Source organism: Tachypleus tridentatus, chromosome 2 (assembly GCF_004210375.1).
Source record: "Tachypleus tridentatus isolate NWPU-2018 chromosome 2, ASM421037v1, whole genome shotgun sequence".
In the NCBI taxonomy this organism is placed as follows: domain Eukaryota; kingdom Metazoa; phylum Arthropoda; class Merostomata; order Xiphosura; family Limulidae; genus Tachypleus; species Tachypleus tridentatus.
This window is the reverse complement of record NC_134826.1, coordinates 98,027,943-98,040,297: the sequence shown is the minus strand read 5'-3', so window position 1 is coordinate 98,040,297 and position 12,355 is coordinate 98,027,943. Positions and strand designations below refer to the sequence as shown.

The 12,355-nt window shown below is 30.5% G+C and overlaps 1 protein-coding gene across 1 annotated transcript in view; it reads right to left on the bottom strand.

Annotated features, from left to right (window-relative positions):
* Positions 1-12,355, bottom strand: part of LOC143244663 (lipase maturation factor 1-like) — a 35,305-nt gene that overhangs the window by 5,535 nt on the left and 17,415 nt on the right. Inside the window, 5 exon segments of the mRNA XM_076489751.1 lie at positions 1,432-1,615; positions 5,009-5,159; positions 6,084-6,258; positions 7,220-7,387; positions 8,677-8,742. Coding sequence (XP_076345866.1) covers positions 1,432-1,615; positions 5,009-5,159; positions 6,084-6,258; positions 7,220-7,387; positions 8,677-8,742 — 744 coding nt within the window.

The following is a 12,355-nucleotide window of genomic DNA, read 5'->3' as shown; positions in this document are numbered from 1 at the left end:
CATTCTAAGCTGTCAATTGGTTATTCACGTCATATGTTGAAAAAATTGTATAAAAAGGACCATTTTGAAAAATGGAACAAAATTAATGGGGGTCACTGTGTTTGATTCAGTACATAAGCAATATCTAAGCAAAATAAAAAAATATGAGGTTCTTATTTTATATTCTAGCTTATTAATATTTGAGTTCCTAATTTGTACAAAACTTGTAGACTTAGTATTTTGACATCACAAAAATCTAATTTGAACCAGTGCTGCATTCAACATACCATGTGACTCACTAAAATCTATTTTGTGTTCTTTTAATATTTACTTTTAAATTAAGAAATTAATTCATATGCAATATTAATGTTTGAAATATATAATCTACAATTTGATTCCAAACTTATTGATATAAATTCATAAAATAGTAATTTATTAAAATTTTGAAAGCAAATCAACAAACGTGATGGCATGGCCTTTGACCTGTGACCAATTGAGAAAGTGTTAATGCAGTTTTAAAAATAAGCCTCATTCATAAAAGTATTTGCATTTGGTATGTATGGTAAAGCTACTAAGCCTAACTGCTACCATGTCGAATTCTAATCTACTGAACTGGGAAAAGACAGCCAGTCAACAACATCCTTTAACTTTTGCCAAAAGATTGACTATCACTCTTATAATACACCAAGGCTTAAAGTGAAGGCAATATATTGCAATATTGCACAAGTTCAACCACATCTCACCAACTCCACAATCCTACTGCAAAACCAAACCACATCCTAATTCACAAGACATGCTGAAAATACTGAGAAATAAATAGAGGGTCAATGATTATTTGAGGTTTTAACTTGATACAATCACTACAAACAAAATACAAGTATTACAAAACTAGCCCAAAATATTCTAGCAAAGGGTTTAAATCAATAGTCCCTTTTTCTGTTTTGAAATTCTCCATTTCAGCTATTCTTTCTCAACCTCAAGCAATGTTCAGTACCTGTGTCTGGTTGTTAAACTATATTGTTACTACCATTAGTGTTCTAGATGTCTAAAAATGGACTAAAATTAACAAATGAAAAAGTAAACGAGTAAGAAATAAAATAAGATACCTGATGAATAAAATTAGATTAATATATTTTCCCACCATTTTACGAGTTCATCCGACTATTAGACCAGTTTATGGCATTACAACCACTGGTTTGATCTAATAACAGAAAAGTTAAAATAGTGAACAACATCAAAAAGATTAAAATGGTGAATTACACAGCTGTACAAGTTTGAAGTAAACCAAACATTTTTTTCCTCAGTTTCTTAGTGCCTGTTTCTAGATGATCTCTCAGGCAAATGTTGAAAAGCAAAGCTCTCAGAATGAGAACCACCAGACTTCATTTAAAACTTTGTTTTTTGAATCAGTTTGTACACTTAAAACTACAATACTTTTAAGTACTTCTGTACCTGAAAAGCTGCAAACCACATCAACCAGTCAAGTCTGTAGTGATAAGGGGTTATCAAACATGGACGCCTAGTGATATTTCCTGGTTTACATTTGAACTCATATTCTTCCCACGATGCATCAGGATCATTGGGGTCTTCACTGTATGTTCCTTGAAAGATAACTTCAGTCCGCTTCTCTGTTACACTGAAAAGATACGAGATTTGGCAGAACCAATTAGAGAGAGATACAGATCAGCTCCCAAAGAATAGGTTTTATAGTTTGGAATGTAACACATTTGAAGTGGATGAAAACATAAACACATACTAACCAGAGAGAATCATAAAGTACATTCTCAACACAGACCTTGATTCAGTGGCTATCTTCAAAATCATAAGTGATAAATACTTTAAACATCAACCTTTTCTTAATTTGTAAACCCCTTTCCCATATGTTCCAGAAAAGTATCTTACTTCATTTAGCTTGTTACAAAACAAACCTGTTTTAGCATATAAATTTCCTAATAAGCATCAAACACAAAAATATTCACTATATCATCTATATGTTGACAGTGTGTGATGAATGACAGACCATTTGAATTAAATTTGCACAACAAATGAAAATTCCATACAACAATATTTAATAAACCAGGAAGAAAAAGTTTTACTCCAACATTACTAAACTGGAAGCAACACTTCTATACACATTATTAAACCACATTTCTGGACATTTTCTTATTACTTTATCTCCCCATTTTGTACTGGCCATTTACCTAATTTCCAGTCTTGAAACACTCATATTTTAATGTTCTTAGCTAATGAACATTCAAACTGGTACATTTTTGCATAAACTTTTCTACCACACAAAAAATGAGTTCTACATTGTTTTGTATTGCTTACAGTAGAGCAGTGTGTATTTACACACATACACATCATATGACTAAGAACTCTGAGCTTAAATTTCAAAAAAGTTTAAAAAGCATGAACAAAAACAAACAAGCTAAAAACAAATTTTTAAAATATATTTTCAACCTAAAGTATCCTTTATTCCCTATTAAAACCAGTTTCTTTTAAATATCTATTTAAGAAACAGTCACATGTGCTACGGTTATATTCTTGTTATACAAATAGTGTACATTCATTCCAGATAATTTTCCAAACTGTTCTAAAATTCTACACATAAAACTGGTTATTTTTATTTTGAAGATAAAAATGCATAAAAGTATTCAATCTCCTTCACTTTCTTTCCTATCAACATTCATAGAAATTGTTAAAACCTTTAAAATAAAACTTGTATTAGTGCATTTTTTTATTTATTTTTTCATTAACTTAGAGCTATTTCTAGTCAGCAATTCTCAGAAAAGCTACTCTAAATGGTTATCAACAATGTTTTAGAAAGCACAAGCTCATTAATGGAATCAGATTGGCATCCTTGCCAAATGCTGTGCATTTTCATCCTCTTTTGTATTTACTCATGATCGAAACAGGTCTTTTACTGGTTACTGCTGGAACCAGTCCAAAACTGAAGCAACCTGTTTAACACTAAATGCATACCTACTACAATTTTCCATCTAATATTATTTTGTTATCTTCATAAATCTTTCTAAACTATATATAAATATGTGTGTGTTATATTATACACACAAACACATGCCACTTTCATACAAACATTATATATTATGAACAAAGAATAAAATCTAATTAAAAAAATTACACTAGGCATTTCAATAATAAAACTAGCCACTTGGCTCACAACTCATACACAAGAATACCCCATTAAGTTACTTGAATATGCATGACTGTATATAAAACTTTTTTAATTTCCAATGCACCAATTAAACAGCCCAACAAGAAAAAACTGATATCTTGCAGATAGTTAAAAATCATGAAAAAGTTTTTCAATAAAACAAAACATAAAAATGGCTAAAAACAAAGTAAGTAGCATACTATCTGTATGATTCTCTATTTTCTTACATTTTCTGTAGTATTTACTTCACACATACATTAAAGTTCATGTGTTTCTATTACTGCCTAGTCTATTCTGATTTTAGTTTGTTGTATTAGGTTGAGGAATAATTCCGTGAGCGTTTTTAAATAATTTCATTCAAGCATTACATGCAAGACTATACAATACTTCAATGCATGAACACATTACACCCAAAACATTTATTATGATACTTTATTCATGTAATACCTAGGTATATAGTATGCATTGTTGTAAACGAAATTGCAAGAAATTAAATGCGAAAAGCAGATGGTGTCGAAAATGCTCGATTTTGTCCACTTGACATTCCATTTAATGAGCTGAAAATGAAAGCAAAAATTAAAGACATATGAAAATCAAACACACCATCTATTAGAGCAAAAACTTATCTACCAAATGACATGAAATAATTTGCGAAAGCATTTCATTTATGAATATATTTTTTTAACTTGAAAAAAACGCTCACGAATTATTCCTCAACCCAATACAATCAATATTTGGTATTCTGCTTCTTTGTTTATTGTTACACCTTACTGCACATATTTTGTTGGGAACAAATTAAAATAAAAAGAGCTGAAGTTCTGTTTAGTAAAACTTATTTTATCATGATTTAAGTTAGATGTTTTTGACAGGGAGAAAAAGTTTAATATTATAGTTTGTTGATAGTCCTACTTACTTATCAAAGATTTTAATAGCGAAACTTATAACAACACCTAGATTTTTTACATAAATTTATAATCTAGAAAAGGTTCAATATAATAAATAAAAATACTAAAATGTCATTTCCTCTTGAGCTTTAATAGATTGCACTATGGAGCACATGTCAACTTAAAAGTTCTGATTTATCAGTAAGCAATTGGTTATGACATTACAAAATGCTTTATCATTTTAAATATATTGGTGTGGACATACTTAAATGTTCAACAAAAAATGTCAAATCAATCCAAGTTTTAATTGAAGTATGGATGACGTTTGATTGATTTGACATTTCTTTATTGAACACTTAAGTATGTCCACACCAATATATTTAAAATGATAAAGATTTTGTAATGCCACAACTAACTGCCTGCTTATAAATCAGAACTTTTAAGTCAAACTGTAAAAATCCCAACAGAAACAATAAAAGAACAAAGCATGTATTATATATATATACACACACACACACACACACACACACACACACAAATTTAATATATCAAATATACTATACCTTCAAACATTAAAAATAAAGATTATTGGCACAAGTTTCCAATATTTATCTTTTGTTACATTATATTTATAATTGGATACACACACATGAAAAAAACAACAACAACAACAAAGAACACCATACCAATTACTGCTGTTAGAATTAAGCAGTTAACATGTTAACTATTTTTTCTTATATGTAACACCTAATAATAAACAAGAAACAAATAACAGAGAAAGAAATGCAATTAATATACTTGTTACTACTAATGGTATTAAGAAATTAACATATTAAAGATATTACTGATCAGCTTGGTTCTATAAGATTTACTTGCCAATAACTATATTGCAGATTTTGGGTAGTGACACAATACTAACCTGTCTCAATTGTAAAAGCTAGAAAGAAATAGTTTGTGATTTTAATCTCACCTTCCAAAAGCACCATACGTGTTCACAATCCTCAATGGTTCAAACGATGTATTCATGTGCTGACGAGGAGACATCAAGTTAACCACTACAGGTACACTAAGATATGCAACAGTCAGAGCAAGGGTTAGGTTCGTTATTCTCCGTACTTTTCCTGTACATATTAAAAATATTAACTCATTAAGCCATGATATAACAAAAACCTAAATTTATTCACATTTCATTATTTATAGTCTGTTAGAAGTAATTACAGTATATAATGTGTATATATTACTTTTGTACACACACAAACTAAGACAGTATCATAAATTATTCAAATATTTTAATTCTAGTAAATTCTCTGATTCAAATAAGTGTTCTTAAACTACATTACAAAAAGACTAGATTACTGGTTTGCCAATTCTTCTAATGTATGTGTAAAACTTAATTCATGTAAAATAAGCGAGTAAATAACAACAATATATAATTTAGCATTAACAAAATGCAGTTTTATGTCAGTAGAAATCATAAATTCAATACAAATGCATAAAGACTTAAGTAACTTGAAAAAATATTACAGTTCACCAATTTAATTTAGTTCATAAAGAAATAGTTGTCTAAGCAACTAAAGATGTAAATAGCATATTGACCACTACATCTGTTGTATCCAAGCTGGCCTGACAAACTCTGTATTGGTATGGGATATAACAGATATAGTATGGTTTTTATACAAATAATTTTTAAGAAGAATTTTGTATAATTTCATGTAAAATTCTCTCCAGAAGTATAAATAACTATCTACAAAGTTATTTTATGCTCAGTGTAAAGCTTATATTTCTGTTATTAACATTCAAAGAAAAATGTACATGCTATTCATTTTAAAAAACTAGTATGTTTATAAACATTTGCAAAAAGATATTTGTTTTGTGATGCTGTTTTCATGGATTAGGATGAAGAAGTTCTGACTTAAAGTAACTTGGTATCAAACTTGTAATAACAATTCAAGAAGTAAATTGTTTGTAATATTTTATGCTTAGATAATATTTTCTATCCTAAAGAATAATACCACAAATCTCTATCAGGTTCAACTTTGATATACCTGTTTTCAATTGTCCTTGTTTGGCTTTGTTTTACAACTTACTAATTTGCCACTTGATGGAGTTAGGTTTGCTAGAGTACAAAAAACTCAGTGTACAATCATCAAAGAAAGCAAGAGAAGGAAGAATCGTTAACCAGTTGAGGAAACTAAGATTGCCACTAATGATAAGTGCTACCTGGAAGTATTTTAGATTTTAGAATATGCTGATAAACATTTATGTTCAAAACATGCTCTCATTTGGTTGGGTAGAAACGTTTTTACAGTATAATCTTTCTCAAAAATACTGCCCTATGACTTCTGAAAATATCATGATAAAACTCTATATAGTTTTTAAATTGAACAATATTGTATTCAAAAAAGGGGTAAAATGTCATAGAAGGTAAATTAAAAATAAAATGATAAAATTATGTAAGCATAACATACAACATTAGGTTAGAAGTTTTATAAAACTTGTGCATTAAAATGAAATAATTTTATTAACTACAAGTTCATTAGTAAAATATTGTACAGAAATATTTCCAAAATATAATTACCAAGGGTGATTTTACAACTTCTTCAAATTGTTCATTATATAACTTAAAAACCAACTCATTTTATGTGTAATTGAAATACAAACATCAACCATAAAGAAAAATTAAACTGTACATTCAGCTCTCCATGGCCATTCTTATTGATGAAAGATAAAGAATCCATTTAATTTCTTAATTTTTTCTCCCCACATGCTGTTCAGAATAGTTTAATTTCCATCTGTTGCACATGTTTTATGACAAGCCCAAACACATCTTGGTGCTGCACATGTGGTATATGTTTTGTTTTTGTTTTTTTATTTACGTAGTCTTCAAGTAGAGTGGCAAATGATAATTGTTAAAGTTTAATTAAAGATTTTTTCTTACTTACTGCTATTGCACTTAACGTATGCTCTGCCAATATTACTTGTATCTGGTAATGGAACATCGTGACACTTAAATTGATGTCTTTAAAAAACTTGTGTATGCAACAGCTACAGTATTAAAATGTTGTAAAAATATTCCTCTTAAAATAGTGACAAGAGATGATAAACCTAAAATATTAATCATATTATAATTTTTCATACAAATTTTGATCTGAAACACAATATAATCAATTCAACACTTCACCTGAAACACTATTTGTAAAACACCACAGGTAATTCTGAAACCTCTAGGCAGGAGCGTGAACCAAGGAACAATAAGCTCAACAAAATGGTTACACAATGTCTCAAACTTATGGTACACCTCTGGAGCTTGATGAAGATAGTAACTGAATGGACTAGGAACTGGTTGTGTCTGAGAACAGGCAATAATATTGTCAGTTAACATTCCTCAAAACTAAAAAATATCTGATCTAGTAAATCATGAATATTTGACACTTTCATTTTATTACTAAAGATAACTAGCTGTATTAACCCTAGAATATTAAATAACCATACAAGTTTTTTTTTCAACAAATATGTTCAGAAACACTTATGGACCAAGTTACTTTTGGGTTTCAAACATTGTTGGTTATGGGATTCGTTATACCATACATGAGTTATAGGTAAAATGTAAAGAGAAATACCATCAATAACATAATTAATTCACGTAATTGACACTGAGGTTCCTCTACGTGTATATTATGGAGAAAATTATTTGGAAACTAAAATCTTTCAACAAAAACACTGTTAATATTGTAATAAATACATCTAATTAGTGCTGGAGTTTCTATATGTACATAACAGAGAAAATACGTAATTTCAGTAAAGTTTTGGTTTAGTCAGTTCTGTATGTAAAGTGTTGTAATAGAAAAAACATAGTTCTCAGACGATACTATATGTGGAACCTGACAGCACTAAATAGTGTCACAGTTCTTTACTGTTGGTTGCCATTTCAATTTAATCTTACTTCTTTTATAGAAACGGTACTTGGAAACTAAATAAATTTTATTTACTTAAATAATGCACCTAAGAACAGATAAAAATAAAAAAGCACAAAAAATTTCCTATAACTATTGTACTTCAATTAGCTTTCTAACTAAAACAAGGGCTTAAAATATTTTTTTGTTTCTTTATGTGACACACTTAAAATCTGATTTCTTTTCAGACATCTCTGACTTAAAATCCACAATGTGAAGTAAGCTGCCCACAACCTAATGTGAATTTTACAACAAATATCAAGCTTTTATGGAAAACGTGCTGGCTAATTATACTTAAACTATATACTAACAGAGAGATTCTTTTTTTCTATTCTCTAATGGTATTAACATTCCATGTCACCATTTGTTCATTTTTGGATGAGAATTTTGTTAAATAATCATGAATATTATCTTAAAAATGTTTAATTTTAAAATGTGATGAGGTATATACACATATGCTTGAGAAAACATTTGCTACACACAATGAAATCCCTTTCTTATTTTCAAATCCATTAAAAATCTACAAACAATTAATACTCCACAAAATCAAAAAGTTAAGAAATCTATTTAAAAGACATTTTTAAATAGCATTTTGTCTCTGCCAGCTGTCTGCATACATAAACATCAATTTTTATCTGAGTATCTATCTATAAACTATTCAGACTTTTAACTGAAGCTTGCCTACCTCATAATGATAATTCATACAAGTGAGATTCATCCAACATTTGTCACCTTGAATTTTAATTAAACCCTAAATAAAGATTTAGAAAAAAACAACTTCTAAATATATGATAAAAACAGCACTGGAAGTTTATTATGTACTTTAAATCCAGATTTGAATTTAATACAACATTATTAAAAAACATTGTAGAGAGGGAATATTAAAGTTCATGAGTTTTAACATATAATTATGAATAATGATAAGAGGATAAAAATAACCTGATCACTTACTCTAGCTTGACTGTATAATTATTATTGTAGGCTGTTTAAACTTAGATGTTTGTACATTTCTTTGGCAAGAAGTTTGATGTCACATGATGAATGCAGAGCTTAACACCTGGAATTGTCTCCACATGTTTGAAACAGTTTAAGTTAGATATAAAAAGAGAGTTAGGCTAAAGTTACTGTTGTTGTCAGCCAGCTCACTCTTCTAGGTTTGGTTGGTTGTGTAGCATTTACTGGTGCAAAGTAACTGGAATATCTGTGCCAAACAACCAGTAAAAATTGTAAAAGTAAAATCATTTTAAAATGTAATAATTAATCAAGATAATACTAAAGAAACTTCGAAAAGCAGGTACAAATTTAAATAGAATTAACAAGGCCAATGGCCCTTAAAAATATGAAAACACAAATAAGGTGGACAGTGTCACCATCACCAATAACACTGTCCAGCATCAGGAGTAAACCCAAAGAAAAAAATATATAAAATTTTGCCACCATTACAACTCTGAATGATGGCAAGGCAGTAAAATGTGGGATAGTGTGACATGGCTGTCACAAAGGTCTCACATAGGTGCATTAGCCCCAGATAAAAGAAAACAATAAGTTAAAAAACTGTGATTAATGCATAGCCCTGTCAGGACAAATTCTCCTTTTGATTCTTCCTGAAACAACCTGATTAGAGAGCAACAGAAGGTTTGATCTGGAAAAGCTTGTTATCATGTTGCTCAATCCAAGTTGATTGCCATCTGGCAAGGATACAAGCCTTGAATACACAACTGTAGTCCATACATATAACATATATGGCAGTGATAGCATCACAGCAGGCAGAGTCAGATACAGTATCATTGGGCTAGTTCCTGCAAATACCAATGTGGTGTAGTACCCAAAACAACTGGATAGAAATAGAAATTAAATAAAATCATGCCAGTAAGTTTTGAATATCAAAGAGAACAAGGTGAGAATAAAAGTGAAGAGATTCCAGGTCCAGTAGAGATCCAAGAGATCAGGTATAAATAGTACAATCAATGTACTGCATAGCTTCTACATGATCCAGGGCAAGAAAAATGACATACAATTCGGTAATGAAGATAGAAACTGTAGAGGGGATCCTGTGTGCAACCATTGAACTATAACAAACCATGGCAAAGTTGATAGATTCACTTGATTTTGAACAATCCATATAAATGGGAATAGAAGGATGGTTTGAAAGATGTTTGGAAAATAAAAGATGGCACTTCCAATCAGGAGTATTCTCCTTCCTCAAATGATTCAAAGAAAGGTCACAAGTGGGAATGATAATAATCCATGATGGGATAGACTGACCAGTAGAGACAGCAACATCATCCAAGGACAGATCCAATTCAGTCAGCTTCTCCTGGACACAAAGGCCAAAAGAAAGAATGATGAGTCATCTATTCTGAAAAAACACAGCCCACTGAGAAAAGAAGACAACCCTAGGGTGGAATGCTATGGTAGGAATCGAAGTTTTGAAGCACAAAACAAAGAAAGTTGCAAGTAACAAAGGTGAAGAGGAGGTTCATGAGATTGCGTGCATAAACTCTGGACTGGAAAAGTGCAGAAAGCCTGCATGAAGAGCCAAAGCCCCAAATGGTGAGCAGGGTCCAACATCTTCAAGGCCAAAGTCCTGGCAGAACCACAGTCCAGTTTGGATCAAATATATATCTTTAGCACAGAATATCAATCTGTTGCCCATGAGGTGGAAGAGAGGACACAGTGCTCTTGTACGTTTGATGCTTAGCTGCGTGGAATGAAAGTAAGCTTATCATCAAAGACATTGCCTCAGGGACCACAGGAAGAACAACATCACCAAGACAGAGGTCAGGATTGGGGTGAATACCCTGTTGGCAGCAAAAGTGTATGCAAATAGTTTTAGAAAAAGAAAAGGTAAAAGTGTAGTTAACTGTACTGTACTAAGCAAAGTAAGAGGATGTTTATCTTTCCATTGAAGTGCTAAAATATTCCCTTGCTTCTTGGTCTTAACATTTCCCTTCTTCAGAGGTGCAAATTTAGGCATGTTCTTCCAATTAGTTCTAACTGTTCCACAAAAAGCAGTCTTATTTTTAAAGAGAAAGTAGTATAATTCCAGACTTGTATAATAATTATAAGTATATAATATATGATGTTTACCAAGGTAGTTTTTCATTAATTGCTTGATAACTGATCTTGAAAATCCTAATCTGGGATCTTTGGGGACATCTACATCACTTGCAGAATAGATAATTACATCTATTACAATTTCTGTCTCACAAGCACATAATACAAAGATCTTTATTCCAAATCTATGGTACTTGCTTGGAATGTATTTCTTGAAAACAATGCAACCCTTGAAAAGAATCAAAAATTCATCAATAATTACTTTTTGAAATGGAATAAAAGATTCCTTAGCTTTATTCTTCACCACTGTAAACATTTCTCAAACTTTCCATAATTGATCATTTGCATTTTGTTCTTTGTTATTTGCAAAGTGCAACTATCTAAGAATCTCCCTAAGTCTCAAGTAATTTATATGAATAAACTGGAGTTCCTATAAGGGGATCATTCTTTCAATAATCAGCCAACACATGCTTTTTTACATGTGACATATGCATCACCAGAGCAGAAAAAGTGTACACTTCTTCAATAGTCGTATTTTCCCATTTCCAGCTTCATGAAGTAGAGGGAGTATTACTTTCACTTTCTTCAGAATTCAAGGATTTACAAAACTTATAATATTTGTTTGTTTCTCACACAATATGACTAGCTATACTTTGATCAAATACAATGGTAAAAAATTCATATTCTTTAGATTCATCTGTAGGCCTAAATTTATCTGTAAGTCCAGCATTTCTACTATTAAAAGAATAAATAAGTGGATCAAAATCATGACACCTTATCCATCTGGAATCTGATTTACTATCTAAATAATCACGTTCAGAGCATGAAACAATTGAATTTGAAAAAGATGAAAAATCTGAAAAGTTTTTTTCTTCATTGGGATAATTATCACATGCTAATACTTCAATTTTGTCTTTTGATGAAAAATGTTTTCGGTCCATTGGTACTCATTTTGGAAGCAAAAGATTAAGTTAATTTGTGAATTCATACTAAAAGTCTAAAAACACAATCTAAAGTAACAGAAGTAAAATACTTTAAGTCTAAGGAAAAGTAAGTCTGTTTCTGTACAACTGTGCAAAGGGGAAAAATATGAAGAATTCTGTGCACAAATGTAGAGGGATGTAGATTTGCATAAGGTGTATTAAACTTCTACCACAGTAGCACAACATCACTTGGTTCATGTTAATTTTAGGTGGGAATTTTCACAAAACTGGTCACATGCAAGTTTCTCAGGTAGAAAGTGCGACTTCAAAAGGGAAATAGCTATTCTGTATACAGTAGTAAAACGATCATACTAGAAGAGAATA